Source organism: Girardinichthys multiradiatus, chromosome X (assembly GCF_021462225.1).
Source record: "Girardinichthys multiradiatus isolate DD_20200921_A chromosome X, DD_fGirMul_XY1, whole genome shotgun sequence".
In the NCBI taxonomy this organism is placed as follows: Eukaryota; Metazoa; Chordata; class Actinopteri; order Cyprinodontiformes; family Goodeidae; genus Girardinichthys; species Girardinichthys multiradiatus.
The window spans coordinates 13,091,589-13,111,283 of record NC_061817.1 but is presented as its reverse complement, the minus strand read 5'-3'; the positions used below and the strand labels follow the sequence as shown (position 1 = coordinate 13,111,283).

The window sequence follows — 19,695 nt, the reverse complement described above, 5'->3', positions numbered from 1 at the left end:
TCAGTCTTTTAAGTTTTATTAAGTTTCATATACATCAATATTTCTTCAGCTGTAATACAAAAAAACAAAAAAAAACCAAGTCAAAATCTGATGATTTTTTATAAACAGGGCAGGAACCTTGAAATACATCTTTTCGTTGTTTTCAGTCACTACTGCAAAGCAAGTCATTTACAATAGCTTATTACCGCACTCTCAGTAGAATATTTATATACGTTTAACCAAGAAGACGACTGATGTCCACATATTTAGTACTTTAGTACTTAAACTCTTTCATGCCACTTCAGAATTAACAATGAGTGGAAATGCACAAGGAAAAACATTGTTCCACTGCGACATCTGAATTCAGACACAAAACTCTTGAAACATGATGCTTGCTAATTGAGCAGACACATGAAGTGCCAGAGGATGTCTTTTTACAACGTATGGGAGAGGGTGGGGGAGGAGTAAAAAAAAAATTAGTACATGGAAATGTGAGTTTTCTCCGAGGTAAACTTCCTTCCGATTTGCCTCAGTTCTCACCTCTCTGCGCTGGCCTGCTTGTGAGGATAGGGTCCTGAGAGGTGCCCCCTTGCACCCCAAATGGGCAGAGGGCAGCTCAGCCTTAAGGATCCTGTGAAAGCGGCGGTGCTGGCTGACCCAGTCACGCGGCGGGGCGTCACAGAGTCACAGTTCAGAAAAGCCAGATTCTTGGCAAGTGCATTGTGTTTGCGAAACGTGTGATCCTGTCTAAGAGGCTGAAGACTGAAGCTTGTTGTTATGAGACCTAAAGGATGTGGAGAAAGGGGAAGAGTTGAGAGCTCTTCAGTTTCTTTATTGCTGCAGATATGAAAGATCATCTAACAGACAGAAGAAACAAAGAGGTAAGCTTAAGGTTGTGCAGCCATGTTGGTGGAAATGACTTTATTAGTGACGATATCTGCAAACGGAGGGTTACCTTGTGATTTAGGGAACAGGAAGACACACTTCTCACTCTTCAGACCATTTTAGACTAATAAAATATTACTAATCTAAAATTATATTTTTCTTTTTATTAAAAGGGTCATATACAGTCAGACATATCTCACAACCACTGTACATCATAAAACGTAGATAACATTCAGATGAAGCCAAACCGAAGGTGAAGTAACATACAAAACGTTTCATAAATATACCTTTATAATAAAATATGCACCTTTTTATACTTTAGTCAACACCTTCAACATGTCCAATTCAACTGAGATGTTTAAACAGAAATAAATACAAGATTGGAAGTAAACTGCATTTAAAACAATACATAGAAAGCTTGGCTGATCAGAAAGGCCAGTATCCTAATGTGCTGTGAAAGAGAACATGATATCAACATGACTGCCAGTTTGCCATCTTTCCTGTTATAATTACAACTTCTTCCTTCAGAAAAAAAACTCAAAACAAAGCAACAAAAGAGCGTATTTTGGTGGTTGTGTGTCTGTGAGGTTTATCTTGAGATTTTGCTGTTTTGGAAACGCATAATTTTTATTTCAGTGTCAACAGAGACCCCAGCATCCAGTCCAGACTCCAGCTAGACTGGCACACTTAAGAATCTGACAATCTGCAAGAAACAAAAAGAAGATGGGATGGCTTAAATCACAGGCATGCAGCACAGGTGGACACACACACAAATGCAAAATGTGGTATGCTACAGAGATGCTACATGCCTCCATGGGCAATGTTGAGACAGTAATGCCATTGATATATATTACTGGACGGGACATCGCCTATTATCCGCTATACATGGGGACGTGTGCACATAGAGGCAATTACATTGAGTCATGTCAACGAAACCATGCTGTTCTGATGTGGGATGAGCATCTGTCACAGATATGATCAAAGAGTCCTTATTTCTTATCTGATTTTTATAAATGTAGCTCAAATTGAGGCTTAGAACATTGCTGATGTTATGATACATAGAAATAAGTACTCTCCCTAAACATAAACCTGTAAGCAGTGTGGGAACCTTGTAATGTAGTATTGACAGGTATACCTACTGTGCTATAAAGATTATTATGCTGTCAATTGATTTTTAACAACTCAAGCTGCATAGTTGTTATTATTGTATCACAGTTTGTTGGTTTCTGGCCTTGACGCTGGAATTTTGAAACTGATTTATTAAAAGAGGGTTCATAGGGCAGACTGGCCTTCAGGAGCACTAGGACCGCTCAGCTACCCCTGAGAGGCAGCACCAAAGGCTCGGTTCTGGTTGTGTTTGATTTTTTTAAATAAACAATCCATGCCGTTCATGCGGCTCACTCGGGTATCTGCCTCCCTAAAACTCCCAGACGCCACCTCCTTTCTTTTTTTGAGGCTGTCTGTCACAGCAGCACAGAGACAGAGACAGCCATTAGAGGAGAGGAGGAGCAGAGAGGGAGAGGATAAAAGATAAGCAAGCAATGGCCGCTAATGCGGCAAAGTGCTGTGAATTAATGTTTGTTCGTAAGGGAGCATATAAGACATTAAGCATAAAAACTAGTGGTGAAGAGTGAAAACATAGCATAGCCTATCCAGCACAACTAGCTTAGTACTGTGGGGAACCTAAAGGGTCAAATCAAACTTAATTAAACTAAAGTTTTTACAAAGGATAATGCAAATTTTAGAATATGTTTAATGAAGAGAATATGGAAAAAAATATTTGTTTCATCCAAAAATATCCAGGAATTCATGCTGCGTTTCATTTGGACTTGGAAGTAGGAATTTCCGACCTCCGAGTAGGAAACTTCAATTGGAACGCCCCCGAAAGTTGGAATTACAAGTCGGAAAGTTGGGACGACACGACCATACCCGACTTCCACATTCAAGATATTCGTTAGTCATAAAACGTTCATACTGTGACTGTTTTTAGCAGTTCTTTATTATTTATGCAACATTTAGTCAATCGTACACGTAATACTTTTCAGTGTTTATATGCAGGAAATACTGCGTAGAACAGTGGTTATTATCATCGTTGTCGTAAGATTGCTGCTACAGTTGCCAGTGATACGCACAAAAACTGGAAGGCTACGTAAACTCCCGACTTCCGAGGTTAATGGAATGCAGCCTCAGATTCTGTGTACCTGTCATAAACTCCACTAATAAAGACGGATTCTTCATAAAATGAAGAACATTATGGAGAACCCTGAGCATCCTCTTCATGAGACTGTTGTCTTCAGTCAGAGGCTTCTTCAGATCTGCTGTAAGACGGACCTCTAGAGGAGATCCTTCCTGCCCACAGCCATCAGCATCTACAACGGTTCTTTGAAGAAACCTTCATAATATGATCTACAACATCTAATTCCCCTTTGTGATTAATAAAGTATTTTTGAATTTGAATTGAAATGAAAGTTTATGACTATTGAAGTGTATTAAACTATTTTATTTAATCTTTATTGAATTAGGTGAAATGTTTTATTATTTTAAACACTGTACTACTTTTCATGTCAATTATATCTCGGTCACATTCAAGTCAAACTGTCAAAATAATGTCATTTCACTCCTAGAACTTTATTGGCCTTTAAAGAGAACCCGTTCTGTGTTCTTCTGACGCTGCTTCTGCAGCAGTCCTGACTCAATGCATAGCAATGGCGCAGATATGTCATGTGGTAGTCACGTGATGTCCAATCCAGTACTAAATAGCTGTACGTACTGGGCCTCAAAAAAGTATTCATACCCCTTAAACATCTTCAAATTTTGTCACATTTTAACCACAGACCTCAATGTATTTTATTAGGATTTAATGTGATAAACTAACACAGAGCTCCGTTTTATCCATCATCTGAAAATGGAATGAGTATGGTACCAAGAAATGGCTGACAACCTAAACTGACAAGCCAGGTTAGAAGAGCATTGATCAGAGAAGCAGCCAGGAGGCCCATGGCAACTCTGAAGGAGCTACAGCAATCCACATCTAAGGTGGGAGAATCTGTAGAAAGGACAACTACTAGCTGTGGACTCCACGAGTTGGCCTTTATAAAAAGATGGCCAAGAAAACAGCCATATTGCTTAAAAAAACTGCTGTTTGCTACAAGCCATGGAGGGTAGACAGGAACAGAATAAAATTGGTTTATTTGACAGGGGCAGCAAATCCACCAGTTAGCATAAAGGCTATTTTCCATCTGCAGTCCTAGTCTCCGAAATTCAATCACACATTAAAAAACAGCAAGGTATGGCATGTAAAATCATTTGCTCTGGTCAAATGAGCACAAAAATGAATGTTTTCCTATATATCAGCTTCCTCTAATGGTAACAATGACCCTAAAAATACAACCAGTGCTAATTCAACAGAGTATCTGTGGTAAGACTTGAAAATGGCCATTTACAAACAACTCAATCTGACCAACCGTCAGAATTTTTTTTTGTGAAGAATGGGCAACAATTTTATTCTCAAGATGTGCAAAGAATGTAGGGACATTTATCAGGCAGCTAAATATTTATAGTTAAAAAATTGAAATCAAGTTCCTTCCATTTGACAATTATGCACTATAGTGTGTTGGTGTATGCAATAACATCCCAATAAAATACTTGGAAATTTGTGGTTGTCACGCAACAGAATGTGAAAAAGTTCAAATGGTATGAACACTTTTCCACGACTAGTCATGACTATAACATACGCTCTAAAAGTAAACCATATTCTAATACCTAATAATACAACACTCATGCTTGTGATAAAAAAAATAAATAACAGGCAGACATAAAAACACGGATGAAGATACAAACGAATAAACATGACAGGAGTTTCTAAATCAGCAGCTTTACAGCACAAAAAAACCCAGAATCCTTAAAACATCTGATTTGCAGGAACAGCAGCACCTACCTGCTCGCCTTAAAGCCTTTCAGCTTCTGGACAAAGAAGGCTTCAAGCACCTCAGCGCACTGAAAGAAGGGTGTGTCGTTGGGGTTGTAGTAGCGACAGTTGTCAAAGATTTTGGTCACGTCTGCCACAAACTCTGTGAGCTTCAGGTAATGTCGCTTTTGTAAGCGGGTTTCCATTGTGGAAAAATCTTAGAGAGAGACAAATGAAATAAAAAGAACATACATGCAATGTCACTTTCATTGGATGTATCATACGCACACAGGTTGTAGGACAAATCTTAGTAAGTCCTACCCATTGGCTCCTTGATGACGCGGTAATAATCTGGTGCATCGTCAGGATCCACCGGTTCTAGAAAAGGCCATGCCATTTTATGAGACTGAAAAACAGAAGCACACAAAATGAATTGTTTTTAATAAAGGACACATTTAGCAAAATGAAACACATCAACATATGTTACACAGAACGGGTAAAATACTGAAAGACATGTACAGGTCCTTCTCAAAATATTAACATATTGTGATAAAGTTCATTATTTTCTATAATGTAATGATGAAAATTTAACATTCATATATTTTAGATTCATTGCACACTAACTGAAATATTTCAGGTCTTTTATTGTCTTAATACGGATGATTTTGGCATACAGCTCATGAAAACCCAAAATTCCTATCTCACAAAATTAGCATATTTCATCCGACCAATAAAAGAAAAGTGTTTTTAATACAAAAAACGTCAACCTTCAAATAATCATGTACAGTTATGCACTCAATACTTGGTCGGGAATCCTTTTGCAGAAATGACTGCTTCAATGCGGCGTGGCATGGAGGCAATCAGCCTGTGGCATTGCTGAGGTCTTATGGAGGCCCAGGATGCTTCGATAGCGGCCTTTAGCTCATCCAGAGTGTTGGGTCTTGAGTCTCTCAACGTTCTCTTCACAATATCCCACAGATTCTCTATGGGGTTCAGGTCAGGAGAGTTGGCAGGCCAATTGAGCACAGTGATACCATGATCAGTAAACCATTTACCAGTGGTTTTGGCACTGTGAGCAGGTGCCAGGTCGTGCTGAAAAATGAAATCTTCATCTCCATAAAGCTTTTCAGCAGATGGAAGCATGAAGTGCTCCAAAATCTCCTGATAGCTAGCTGCATTGACCCTGCCCTTGATAAAACACAGTGGACCAACACCAGCAGCTGACACGGCACCCCAGACCATCACTGACTGTGGGTACTTGACACTGGACTTCTGGCATTTTGGCATTTCCTTCTCCCCAGTCTTCCTCCAGACTCTGGCACCTTGATTTCCGAATGACATGCAGAATTTGCTTTCATCCGAAAAAAGTAGTTTGGACCACTGAGCAACAGTCCAGTGCTGCTTCTCTGTAGCCCAGGTCTGGGGAATGCAGCACCTGTAGCCCATTTCCTGCACACGCCTGTGATCGGTGGCTCTGGATGTTTCTACTCCAGACTCAGTCCACTGCTTCCGCAGGTCCCCCAAGGTCTGGAATCGGCCCTTCTCCACAATCTTCCTCAGGGTCCGGTCACCTCTTCTCGTTGTGCAGCGTTTTCTGCCACACTTTTTCCTTCCCACAGACTTCCCACTGAGGTGCCTTGATACAGCACTCTGGGAACAGCCTATTCGTTCAGAAATGTCTTTCTGTGTCTTACCCTCTTGCTTGAGGGTGTCAATAGTGGCCTTCTGGACAGCAGTCAGGTCGGCAGTCTTACCCATGATTGGGGTTTTGAGTGATGAACCAGGCTGGGAGTTTTAAAGGCCTCAGGAATCTTTTGCAGGTGTTTAGAGTTAACTCGTTGATTCAGATGATTAGGTTCATAGCTCGTTTAGAGACCCTTTTAATGATATGCTAATTTTGTGAGATAGGAATTTTGGGTTTTCATGAGCTGTATGCCAAAATCATCCGTATTAAGACAATAAAAGACCTGAAATATTTCAGTTAGTGTGCAATGAATCTAAAATATATGAATGTTAAATTTTCATCATGACATTATGGAAAATAATGAACTTTATCACAATATGCTAATATTTTGAGAAGGACCTGTAGTACAAAGTATTTCCATTATGATTGAAACAGGCTCCACCATCTTTTGTGAACAAAAGGTTTAAATATCTGATCTGCTAAAATCGAATTAAATATAAAACTGATCACTATAAGATGTTTGGCATCATTTTAAACCCAGCTTTCAAAAATAAAAATAGAAAGGGCTCTTCAGCCCCCACAAGTCCTCTATATTCCCAAAAGCCAGGACTCCACGCAGGTCTAGTCAAGGTCTTCCACACCAAACCTGGTCATCCATGTCTTTATGGACCTTCTTTGTGCACTAGTCATATTAGAACTGAAGGGGCCATCATCAAACTGTTCTAACAGAGATAGGAGCATGAAATTGTCCCAACTCCTGAAAATTGGCATCCTCACGGTGCCACCCTGGAATTCGCTGAGATTCTGAGAGCGACCCATTCTTTCACAAACGGAGGTGGTTGAAACACCAGAATTCAATGATCTGGATGCGTGAGAAAATACTTTTGGCAATGGTAAGGTCCAGTTGGTACAGAAGGAGGTCGTTTATGTTAAAAAATATTCCAATTTAGTCATTTATCCAGATTCAATCAGCAGGGGAGAAATGTATCCAGTAACACAGGAAGCTCCAGAGTGACACAAGAAAAAAAAGCCAATAAAGCCAAAATCTCAGATTAGGTCACAGAGGTAAAATTTTAAAACATACATAAAATCCTTTAAACTTTATAGAAAAGCTGTTTTACAGAAATTAAACATTAATTACTGATTTTTAACTGTGGGTACATAAAAGGGCCTTGAATAAAAATCACTTCCTGTTTCATTGGAAACATCTCAGTTTCTGAAATTAGTTTTAAATGAGGAAACTTGCAACTGACACTCTTGCTGTGGGTCCAAAAATTCAAAATCACAAACGCTGAAGTGATTATACTTAGGAATTAGAAGTAACAACCTGTCCCTGCTGAAGAAAAGCATCCTACCACAGCATGATGCTGCCACCACCATGTTTTTAATACTAGGGCTTTCACTGAATACAGAAATTCAATCACACACAAGTGGACTCTGTTAATTTAGTTGACCACTGATAAGCGTCTGGATGGACTAGATTTTATTTCACGGTATTAGATTAAAGGGGGCATGCCACACTTTTGATGTCAAAAACAACCTATCCTTTTCTTTCCATCGTACAAAGTTTGCACGATTTGGTGTTGGTGCATTACATAAAATCCCAATAAAATGTATTTCCACCACACACTATAAGGTGTGTGGTGGAAAAATGAAAAATTTGGTTGAATTCAGAGTTCAGGTCATATTTTGGAGTCACTCAGCTGGCAGAGTTCTGTTTTTTTAGTTGACTGAAGTTAAAGAAATAATTGAAAATTAATTTCGGCATCTTTTTTAAAATAAAAAAGAAGTTCCATTATGTTTAACAATATAAGTTCAGGCACCCAAACCTGCTGCATTTTCCAAATCATCACAGAGTTCATACCTGTAATGCACGTAATATTCTCTTCAGACCCTCATAGTCCCTGTCGGTGAGCGGTGACAGGACAGTCATCGCGTCTTCTGTCGACTGACACTGCGGACAAACGTACACGTCGATGTGATTGGCTTCGCTCTGCAGGATGCCCACACAGCGCCCGTGGTACCAGTTCTGGCAGCGATCACACCCTATATAAAACCTGTGGGTGAAGATTAGATGGTGGATAAATCAAAACAATGGACGTGACATAGTTAAGAGTTCCAACAGAAGACATCTATAATATGTATATAGAGCCTTACTGGGTGTCGTCATAAGGCGTCCGACAAATGCAGTACAGTTCCTCGCTGCTTTGTCCCTCCTGACCACGTTTACAGTCGTTACACACAAAGTCCTCCAACTTTTTGGCCTCTTTTTCTGTGATTCCTACACAGGCACCGTGAAACCAGTTGGAGCAAAGATCACACCCAATGTAGAACCTGTGAGAGAAGAGAAATTTATTTTTACAACAGTGACTCCAGGCCCTATGATTCCTTGCACAGATTATAGAACTTTAACCAAACTAGTGGAGGCCGTTGAAGCTCACTTAGACTCGTCATACGGCGTTTTGCAGATACAGTACAGTTTGGTGTCCTTCTTATGATCCTTTGAGGTAGAAGACAGCTTTTTCTTCTTTTTCTTGTGTTTTAGTGAGCTGGAATCTCGTTCCAGATCCCCGTCCTGATCCTTGTCCTTGTCTCGATCTCTATCCTGAAGCCTGTCCCACTCTCTGTCTTTTTCTCTGTCTCTGTGTCGGTCTCTGTCCTTGTCCCTGTCCCGTTTCTTGTTCTTCTCGTGATGCCTGTCTCTATCTCTGCTTTTGTCTTTGTCCCTCTCGTCTTCTCTCTTCCGTTTATGGGACGAGGACGTTGAAGAGTGGGAGCTGTGAGAGGAATGTGAGGAGTGAGTAAGGTGGGACGAGAGAGAGGAAGCTGCCTTGACCGTTGCTGCAGCAGCCTGGGTAATGGCAGCGCGGGCTTTCTCCCTTTCTTTCTGTAGCCTGGCTAAATCCCGCCTCAGCTCCTCCTGAGAAGACAAACAGTTTTTTAGAGCCTGAGATCTCAACTTCTAAATACAGTGCATTAAAATACTGGTAAGGTAGCAGTAAATCTAACCTGTACTTGCAGCTGCAGCTCCTTGTCCAGCAGGGCCCTCTTTTTCAGGATTTCAGCCTTCAGTTGCTCTTTGTGCTTATACAGCAGCGCAGTCAGTTTGGTGGCGTTCTGTTTGGAGCGTTTCTGCTCAACCACCTCCTCCTTCTTTCTTTTCTTAGCGGCCTGCTTCTCATCCTTCTCAATCTTGTCCAGGATGAACTTCATCACCTGGTTGCACACGATCATTCTGAAGAAAGAGAAAAAAACTTTAGGAACCTTCTTGTTCCCAGAATGCCATTCACACATGCAGACGTGGACAAATTTGTTGAAACATCTGAAAAAAAAAAAAAAAAGGAATTCACCTTGTTTTGCACTAGATTTTTTTAGTTGGAAGAAAAATGTCTTTTTAAGAAATAAAAAACTAAATATCATCTATGTTGTTAATTACAGAGCAGCACCAAGTCATCTGCTATAATATAGGGGATGGAGCAAACTTAGAGACGGATCTTTGACCATTCCGCTTTGCTCGAGAGTTCTGGGTCTTTTCAGTTCACCCAACAGCTCTCCTGACGGATTCAGGTCCAGGGACGGAGATTTTTCCATGAAAGAAGGTCAATTCTGGTGAAACATTTCTGTGTTGACCTGAGCGTCTCAGGAACAAGCCCTCCAGATGGGTTTGGTGTGATAAAAAGAATGACATCTCATGCCCACTGTGAAGTATAGTGGAGGATGTCCAATGCTGTGGGCCATCTTTGTGTCTAGTCGTTAATTCTACCGACAATCTGTGGTCAGAGCCTGAAAGGATGAGAGCCTAAGAGTGGACATGGGTCTCTGGAAGATCTAGAGAGATTGTGCAAAGCCAAACAGTCAAAGATCCCTCTCTCTGTATGCTCCAAGCCTGTGAAAAGCTGTATGAGAAAGGAGGTAAAATGAGGTTTTCTAAAGTATTGACAACTGAGATACAAACATTGAGTAATTTGGGTGAAACAATTATTTCTTAAATTGTTTCTTTTCCCCTCAAGGCTTCATACACATCTTTATCACACCTGTCAGATCCAAGTATATGAGCAGTTTCTGGTTTAAAGTGTGGATGGGCTCACAAATAATAATATTTAGCTCATAAATAACAGTCCAACCTCTGGTTTTCCTCCCGCTCTGCTGCAGCCAGGGTCTTTCTCTGTTTTAGCTGTTCTGCTGAAGTGTTTTGCTTTACCGCCACCTGACAAGGAAAATGTTACCCATTAACATCTAACACATCTAAAGAGTTAATGTATAATAAAAACATCAATAACTGTTATGTCTTGGAGTCTCACCTGCTTCTGAATGCCGTCCTTAGGACCAATAACCTGCAGATTTTGCTCTTTGGGTTCCCTTTTAGCCTCATTATGTTTCTTCTTCTTTGGTGGTTGTTGTAGTTGCTGCTGCATTCTCTGAAGCTGCTCTTGAATACTTGCTGGTGCCTGTATGGTCACCATGTTCTGGATCTGGTGGGCTTGAATCTGGCCCCCTGCCTGCTGGATCTGGATAGGCAGCTGCAGCTTGATTTGCTGGGGAACCGGGCCCCCCTGCTGCTGGGCCTGCGCCTGAATCTGGGCCTGGATCTGGGCAGCGACATGAGGTGGCAGGGCAGAGAGGAGCTGGACTGGTTGCTGAAGACCTGAAACAGTGATGAGCTGATGTCTGATTGGAGACTGGACCTGAAGCTGAGGCTGCGCTTGCACTTGAGATTGGTTCTGATGTTGGAACTGGACCTGGAGTTTTGCCTGGACCGTGCCATGGGGCTGGACCTGCAGCGGTTGTGGGGCTTGGGTTTGTTGTGGTGACTGGATCGAAAACTGAGGTTGTGTTTGGACTTGGGTTTGAATGTGGGACTGAACATGGCCGTGGGGCTGCTGTGAAATCTGAGCATGAATCTGGCTTTGCTGCTGGATCTGAAGCTGGGGCTGGAGTTGGGTTTGGATCTGGGGCTGAGGTTGAAGCTGAGCTTGGGCCTGAGATTGTGCCTGAGGCTGAGACTGAATCAGAGGCTGTTGCGTAGTTTGAGTTTGTGTTTGAAATGAAGCTTGAACCTGGGGGTGGTACTGAGGTTGTGCCCTGGCCTGGAGCTGCGTAGAGGACTGGACCTGAGTAAGGGGTTGCACTTGGGGTTGAGGTGATTGTTGTGTTTGTGGCTGTATTTGTGCCTGTGGTTGAAACTGAACTCTGATCTGGGGCTGAACTTGAGCTTGCACTTGGGGGTGGGTTTGAGGCTGGATGTGTGGCATTTGCTGGACTTGTCCGCAGGTGTGGAGCTGTGCGGGTCTTACAGTGGACACAACGGAGGAAACTGGCAATCCCTTCATATTAACCTGCACTGTTGATGCCGCCACACGAGACACCTGCTGCATTGATACAATGGCAGGATGCTGGACCAGTACTTGAGAGTGTGGAGTCTGAGATGTCTGAGGCAAAGGAGCGATGGGAGAATGGATGGAGACAGGTGCAGGAGCGGAGGCAGGTACAGACGCCATAGCAGGGGGTGTAACTGGAGTTGCAGCCTGCTGAACTGTCTGACCTGGAGCCTGAGAAGAAGACGAAGTCCAGTTTTTGGGCTGAGCTGCCCTCGGTTCTATCAGAGCTACAAAAGGAGAGAAACGTTAAGGGATGCAACCTGAACAATACTCTTAAAACAAAAACAGCACAATGATGAGCAGGAGTTTAGTTCTTTACCTGGCACTGAAGGTATGGTAGAGGTGGCTGTGACCGGTGTGACCACAGCATTCGCCATAGCTGCATGAAAGGGCACAGAAGGTGCAGCTGGTATTTGGGTTGGAGCTTTGGCTGGGGAAGGGATGCAAACTTGGGTGGACACAACAGCTACAAGTGGAGCAGAGACAGGTGCAAGGGCCGGTGTTGGTATTTGGACAGGTGAAGGTAGTGAAGCGGAAACAGGAATCTGGGCTGAGGCTTGGGTGGCTGGCACAGGTGACAAAGCAGGCACAGGGGTAGAGGTCTGCATCTGGAGGTGGGTTGAGGTTGAGCCTGGTGCTGCACAGACAGACTGGGACTGGACTTGGGTATGTCCTGGAACAGGAGGCAAACTTGCAGTTTGGTTTTGTGCAGGAGGTGAACCTGTTGTAAGTGTGGAGATCAGGGTTTGGGGGACAGCTTGAATATGTGTAGGGGTGGAGGGGAGGCCTTGCTTATAAATCACACTTATATTTTGTGTCGAGTCACTGAAAGAGGTGACCACTTGAGGTTCTGCAACAATTGGTGGTTGTGTGGAGGTTAACACCTGTGTAGAAGGCTGTGTTCTAGAAGGTGCAGGAGAAGACATGTGCAAACGTGAAGGGATGGCTGAAGCAGCTGAAATGTGTGCTTGTGGAGAAGCCTGAGCTGACGCAGCTAGTTGTGATGCAGTCACGGTGGATCTGACTTGGGTCTGAACAGGAACAGAAGCTGGGCCGGGGGCACATGTGGGCTTTGGTGAGGGGCTTGCAACACGCATAGGAGCAGGAAGAGGTGCGGCCATTTGAGCTTGGGCTAAGGCTGATGGAGTTGTCTGGACGTGCGCTGCGGCTGGTCCTTGAGTTGGAATAGGAATCTGGTTTTGAGGGCTTAGAGTTGTAGCGGGTTTCGCAGGGGTATCATTCAGGGGAGCTGAAGTTGAAGGTGTTGACGACGGGGCCACAGGAGTGAAGAGGAAGCGCTGGACCTGTCCATTGGGCATGGCTGCCTGCATTAGCTGCTGACCAGGGCCAGGGATGACCGTGACACCCTGTGGGATGATTTGAAGTTGTCCCTGGGTCTGGCCTTGACCCTGGATCACTACTGTCAGGCCTGGGTTCCCCCCCTGCAAAGGTTCAAAGAAATAAGTCACAGTGCCGGTCAAAATTGCGAGATCCTGCAGAAGACCCCCAGAGTTATGTTTCACAAGATTCCATACAAGTATTGAGAGATCCTGTGCTACTTTCGAAACATATGACCTCCTCTGTAAAATAATAATTAATTTATACAAATTACATAAATTTGGAACAATTTTGTGCATATTCCAGTTATTTGGACATAAGAATTGAGCATACCTCAAATAATAGGAATTGTTAAAACTAACACTAAACTACAAGAAGTACACAAACTTCTGCTGCAGTCAGGTTTCCTTGGAGTTGGTCGTCAGTTTTCAGCTTGATGCTTGCAAGCCACATTTGCAACTTGAGATCTTGCAAAAAATAACTCAAGATTTTTCAACAGTGCACTTCACTGCAGGTCTTGGTATAATTCAAGTGTCAAACAGCACTATAAAAATCTTGAAACCGATCGTTTCTTCACAGCTACGTTGTTAGAGAAGCAGACAGGAAAGAAAAGCAGGGAAATAAGGTGGTCTTTACCTGGGCACTCTGTGTCAGCTGCATGAGCTGAGCCATGGTGAGCTTTACTTGGCCCTGCTGTGGTCTCTGGGCCTGAGAGGATGCAACAGGAGTTGTGGGGACAGCACCAGAAGAGGATGCCAAAGCTGCAGCTCTTGGAGCAGGAGCCATACCGGGGGCAGCTGTGACTGCAGCCTGTTGAGACTGACCTGAAATTAAAAGGAAGAGTTAACCTTTTATTTGCTACTGTAAGGCTTAGATATGCAAACACTTGAGATTTATATGACATTTAGGAAAAAAAACAAAAAACACAGTAGCTTGATAGATCACCCTGCTGAACAATTGTTGAATTTCGAACCACTGTTGAGCCCATAGAGATCGACGGAGAAGTTAACTGGTTACCTGTTGCGCCCGGTTGTGTCTGACTCACTGTGGTGATGGCCTAAAAAACAACAAACCAAAATAAAACAGTATGATTATCAAGAAAAATACTTATTAGATAACAAGAAAACAGATGGATTTAACGCCAGAAGACCTTCTGCTGGGTGCTTGAAGCAGAGGTTGCAGCTCTGAGGTTCATGTTCCCAGTTGTAGGATGTAATGTGCTGTATGTCCTCAGGTTTGCAGGAGGCCCAGAGGGGAAAATGCCCAGAACCTTCTGTTGAACGAGACCTCCTGAGAAAATCCATCATGTTAGTAAAGGAGGAATGAAGATCAATGATGTAAAGTGTAAAAGCATGGAATCTGTGTGGGTTTTTTAAACATCTAAGTGTATTTAAGAGTCCTAAAATTAGCATGCATGTTTTGGTCAGTACATATTTATGAAGGGAAAATTACTGATCATGCTGAGGGTCAACACTTAATCAAGGAAGAGTTATGCCTCCCACTAGACATTTTTCTATCCATTTTGGCAAGGCTGTGGGACACACTTGCCAAAATGGATCAACACTCATGCTCCCTACCTCCTTGAGTAGAAGGCACATTGAGTGTGACAATCTTGCTGTTAGCGGCCAGTGGTAGTTTGGCGGCGAGGACGTGCCCAGCCACAGTCACTGGGCTGCCAGCGATCTGGAAGGTTTGCTCTGAGGTGGTGATGCTGCCGGCCACCGTGGCCACCGAGCCCGCGGAGGCTGCAAGACACACCACGCCACCTACAGTCATGTGTACCCACAGAAGGGCCACAACAACAGCCAATGTACAGCTGAGGTGTCCACTGTGAGGTTCAAGTCCACAAAGGAGCAGATTGCTTAAACATCTGGAATAATTTGTTTTTGGTTTCGGATGACACGTTTCGAAATAATTCAAGACTCCACAAAATACAGATGTTTGTCAGACTGAAAGTGGACACCACGGTTTATAAAATTATTTTTGGACAGGCAGGTTCAATTATTGATATGGTATGTAATGGAAGATTATAAAAAGATGAGGCGTCGTATGAATGGTTGTCAGAAAATAGGAACAGAAAACAAAAAGCTTGACCATGGAAAGCGACAACCTTTTAGTGATTCTGATGCTGCTAATTGAATGTGGGTGATAATGATTTGGCCTCCAGATAACTCCTTCCGTCTCCTTACCTGAGCTGTTGTTGTTCTGGCCCTGCTTCACCCAGGAAGCAAAGGACTGGTGGAAGTTCTTGTCTTGCTGGAATGGAGCTGGGGAGCCCAGCCTGGAGGCCAGGACCATCTTAGCTCCAGATGTTATCTGACTCGTCGTCTGGCCTGTAGAGGTCGGTGTACTGGGAGCGCTGACTGCAGTGGTGCTGGTGGTGGTAGTTGTGGCAGTAGTCACAGTGGTGGTCAGTTTTTGCTGCTCGAGACGTTTCTAAAAAAGGTTTTAGAATAAGTTGGGCATGCAGACAGCTGGCTGGCCAGGATACAGAGATCCATCTAAATCTGTAGCTGTGTTGTCACCTGCTGGGCAGCAAGTCTGGCCTGCTTCAGCTGATTCTCCAAATGGGCCTTGACTTCCTCTGTGGTCTTCAGAGTACCACTGGTTTTGGATGGATCTAAACCTTGAGACTTCTCTCTTTCCACTCTGTAAAAGCAAGAAAAGATGAAATTGCAGAGAAAAGATGGTCCATCTGAAGATGCATTATTCACCCAAAAAATATTTTTAGGTTTAAACAACAAGGTACGTGTCTCCAACCTCTCTGCAAAGGCTTTTATTTCCCAAAGCTCCAGCTCCTCTTCAGGGACCCAGGTTTCCACAGCGACAGGCCCAGTCTGTTTGGCTGGTTCCTGCTTTTTAGGCCTCAAGGCACTCGAGCGAAGCCCTTTCCTTTGAGGAGTTGGAGTTTCTGTTCACAGAAAGTGTTAAAAGTTTCTTATTTCTCTTAGGAAATGTGCCATCTCATCCCGATTATTTCTTAAATGTACATGTATGTTCTTTATTCCCCCTTAAACCTCCTACCTTTGGGAGTGTCCCTGTTTCCGATGGGGCAGATGATCTTCCTGATGCAGTATTCAGAGCGAATGCCATGGGGCCCAACATCTCTGCGTCTAATAATCTCTGTTGTGATTATGTCCGTGTCTGTAGTTTCTGAAGACAAAACGGTTCCTCATTTAAAGTCACCAGAAGATAATAATCTTCTGGTTTAATCCAGAGGGCATACGGACAAAAAGCCCCGTCAGTTTAGACCAGTTACATCTCTTAATACTTTGAGGAAATCAAACATTAAAAGGATGGATTATTTAGAGTCAAATGCAATCCAATACGAGGAGGTAACCGTTCCGACCACATTTGTTATCCTGGTGTATCAAAGAGTTCATGATGACATGCAATCTAGCAAGATTCCCAAGCTCTTAGAAAAAAACAGGCCCACAGCATCACAGATCCTCTGCCATACTTCAAAATCAGCATGAGGGGGTGTTCTACATATTCAGGCTAGTTGTTTTGAAGTGATGACTGAAAACTCATAAACATCACGTTTATAATTTTGCCAGGTTTATTTTTACCAACCCGCCGTCTCCCAGCTCAACCATAAAAAACCAACCTCAAAACTCCACCAGACTCTCGCGATAACAACTTCCCTCCCAGAGGAGGTTAACAATGACACTCACTTCGCCCCAACCGTCATAAACTGAAATTATGCGGTTTGGTCACATTAGACTGAGATTGAGCTTTTCTGCATCAAACACTCTGTACCAGCCGAGCATAAAACAAAGAATAAATGTGTGGAAAAGCTCCTCGTGCCCACAGTAAAGTATGGCCGAGGTTCTAATGCTGTGGGCCTGTATCTCTTCCAAAGGCCCCGGGAACATGGCCAGAATGGATTAAATAATGAATTCTTTGTAATAATAGGATATTTACATTTTTTTTAAATCTGGTGAGCTCTTGCAGACTTTTAACAGGATAATGATCCAAATCATGTGGGCAAATCAACACAGAATGGTGCACCGAACACAAAATGAAACATCCCCCATCGCCATCTAAGCCTCTTGACCTAAATCCTGTAGAAACCTGAGTGAGCTAATGAGTGCATAAGAGGACCCAGGAATCTGGACGATCTAAATAGATAATGCAAAGAGGAATGCCCAAAGATCTCCCTCCCTGTATCAGGGCTGAAATGATTCCTTGAATAATCAGAGTACCTCGATTACTAAAATTGTTAAATTGTGTCTAACTATTCAGCGTGCTGTGTTCCAGGTGATTTGTGTTGCACAATGCTCTTACTTCCGCTAATCACAGCCTATGTTGATGCCAAGTGTGGTTATGAGCTATGGAAGGAGACGCCGAGGAACAAAAAGAAGCGCAGAGAAACAACTGAAAATGTCAAAGTTGTAGGATCGCTTTAAACTTGACCAAAGAGAAAGCACAGCGCATTGTATGCACTGCAAAACTGAATTAGCATTCCATATTATCACGTCCTCAATGCTGCAACACCTGAGCAGGAAACATCCGCTGCAAGCTCCAACCTTATGAAACATTATAGGAGAAGACTAAGAGTTGTTCTAGATTATGCCGCTGCAATAAAAAATGAATTACGGTAACTTTAAGCATTTTGCCAGGACAGCCAATAAATGTGCACCGTCTGCTGAAGTTGTCTCACCTTTCCGAGTTGTTCCCACCGCAGCGGAAGGCTTCACAGCCATGTCGTCCCACCTGAGGCACGCCCACAGCAGCCTAAGCATCAAGCTAACGCCTGCCAAGGACCTAACAGTCTGAAGACGATATCTGAAATTAAGAGAGACACAAGCAAGATATAAAAAAAAAACCAACATCTATGTTTATATCAGTAGATGCTATACAAAACGACAAAACTTTATATACACACATCTGTGTTGCATTACATGTTGAAATCAGTATACCTGCATGCCAGATCTAAAACCAGCCTAAGCAATCTCCGGGTGTTACCAACCTCCATGAGATCCCAAAGGTGGGCCGAGGTGAAGGGTAGGGCCATATATCGGGTGCAGGCTTGGCATTGTAGCTGAAGATGGGTACTTCCTTAATGCCCGCCTTCCTCCCCAGCCTCTTCAGGTCATCATTTGGCAGGACAAAAATGCTCTTCTTGCTGCTCTTGGTCACAAATTTACGGTAGGACGGCAACGCTGTGCCCGAGCGGGCTTTCTTGAATTTAGAGAACCGGAGCAGGTTGACTCTGTCTTTTGTGGAATATTCTTTACTAATCATCATAGAGCTAGCTGACGTGGAAGCAGGGACGGTCATTTTGGTGCTGCTGGGTTTTCTCCTCAGGGAGCCAGCTGCTGCTAAGCTGGGCTGGGTGGTAGTAGGAACGTTATCGGAGGACGCTGAGCTACTTGCTAGAGGAGTTAGATGAGTCTTACTAAAACTGTTGGGTGTGTCGTACATAGAGGAATTTTGAGGCTCCCTTAAGGAGATTTTAGTGAAGGATGTCTTTACATCCTCATTAGAAGTGCAACTATCTGGAATATTACTATTGTGACAAGAAGTGCTGGTCGATTCAAGCTTTATAGGGAGTGGCCCCTCTCTGTTTATGGCTGAATAATCACCCTTATTAAGAGATTCTTCTTTGTCTTCAATGTGGTTCTCTAATTTTGGTACTTTCAGGGGTGGCTGGTGTGCATCGCTGGACAGTTCGTTCTGTGAGAGGTTCCCATTCATCAAAGACTTAACAGGCTCTTTCTCAGGATCTAACGCATCGCCCTGGACTCGAGAGGCAGAGTCTGCACATCCGGTTCTGCCGTTAATCTGTGACAGACCACTTTCACCTTGGGCGGCCTCCGCGCCCTCTGAGTCCGTCTGTCCGCTGCCTTGATTCATTTCATCGTATCCACGTTTCTTAGGATTCTCTCCGATTCTCTGTGCCATTTGGTTGTTTCCATTTGTTTCCGACAGACAATTGTTTTCACTGTTGGGTTCAGGTTCTCCGTTCACTTCCTTATGAGAACAATCATCCCCCTTGTTCCCATGTAAAGCAATCCTCTCCGCTACGTTACTCTGGCTGGATACAGCAGCCTCAGATTTAATGCCCACGCTGTCTGCCTTCTTACTCTCCTCATCAAAGTCCAGCTTTTTAACCACAGGATCTCCCACTTGAAGGTTTTCCACCGTCTCTTCTGTTTTAACGCTGGAGGTCAAAGCATTTTGCTGCTGTTTCCCATTTGCTCTTCCTTCCGTCTTAACCCCAGCGCTTTGTTTTGTGGCTGTCACTTTGGACAAGCAGGCCGCCTGCCTCATCCGCTCGAGTCTCTGCTTCTCCTCCACGGTAAACTGTTTGACCCGGCGCTCCAGGAGTCCGTCTAGCTTGGACGGCTTTACCTTTTTCTTGTATGCCGTCCGCAACTGGAAACCCTCGCTGACGTTCACAACATCGTAGAAGATTTTGGCTGGGATCTCCTCATTTTTGGGTTCTGCAGGTATCTGCGTTGGTTCTTTTCCTGTAATAGCTGGGGAAGGGCTGTTGCTTTTGACTTCATCTACAACAA

General features: G+C 43.4%; 1 protein-coding gene across 2 annotated transcripts in view; it reads right to left on the bottom strand.

The window, feature by feature from the left end:
* The window catches only part of LOC124862736 (nucleosome-remodeling factor subunit BPTF-like), a 34,573-nt gene continuing 14,878 nt past the window's right edge, over window positions 1-19,695 (bottom strand). Inside the window, exons 13-32 of one of the 2 annotated variants that reach the window (XM_047356820.1) lie at window positions 18,144-19,686; window positions 17,835-17,959; window positions 16,196-16,324; window positions 15,932-16,082; window positions 15,697-15,820; window positions 15,361-15,607; window positions 14,749-14,916; window positions 14,322-14,461; window positions 14,117-14,228; window positions 13,808-13,995; window positions 12,153-13,275; window positions 10,757-12,060; window positions 10,580-10,662; window positions 9,465-9,690; window positions 8,897-9,375; window positions 8,613-8,789; window positions 8,320-8,512; window positions 5,093-5,177; window positions 4,802-4,988; window positions 1-1,567 (exon numbers count right to left, since the gene is read on the bottom strand). In XM_047356820.1, the coding sequence (XP_047212776.1) occupies window positions 1,552-1,567; window positions 4,802-4,988; window positions 5,093-5,177; window positions 8,320-8,512; window positions 8,613-8,789; window positions 8,897-9,375; window positions 9,465-9,690; window positions 10,580-10,662; window positions 10,757-12,060; window positions 12,153-13,275; window positions 13,808-13,995; window positions 14,117-14,228; window positions 14,322-14,461; window positions 14,749-14,916; window positions 15,361-15,607; window positions 15,697-15,820; window positions 15,932-16,082; window positions 16,196-16,324; window positions 17,835-17,959; window positions 18,144-19,686 (6,800 nt within the window). In that variant the 3' untranslated portion in view covers window positions 1-1,551. The remainder of the gene's footprint in view (window positions 1,568-4,801; window positions 4,989-5,092; window positions 5,178-8,319; window positions 8,513-8,612; window positions 8,790-8,896; window positions 9,376-9,464; window positions 9,691-10,579; window positions 10,663-10,756; window positions 12,061-12,152; window positions 13,276-13,807; window positions 13,996-14,116; window positions 14,229-14,321; window positions 14,462-14,748; window positions 14,917-15,360; window positions 15,608-15,696; window positions 15,821-15,931; window positions 16,083-16,195; window positions 16,325-17,834; window positions 17,960-18,143; window positions 19,687-19,695) is intronic. The other variant, XM_047356819.1, reaches the window with a different exon arrangement.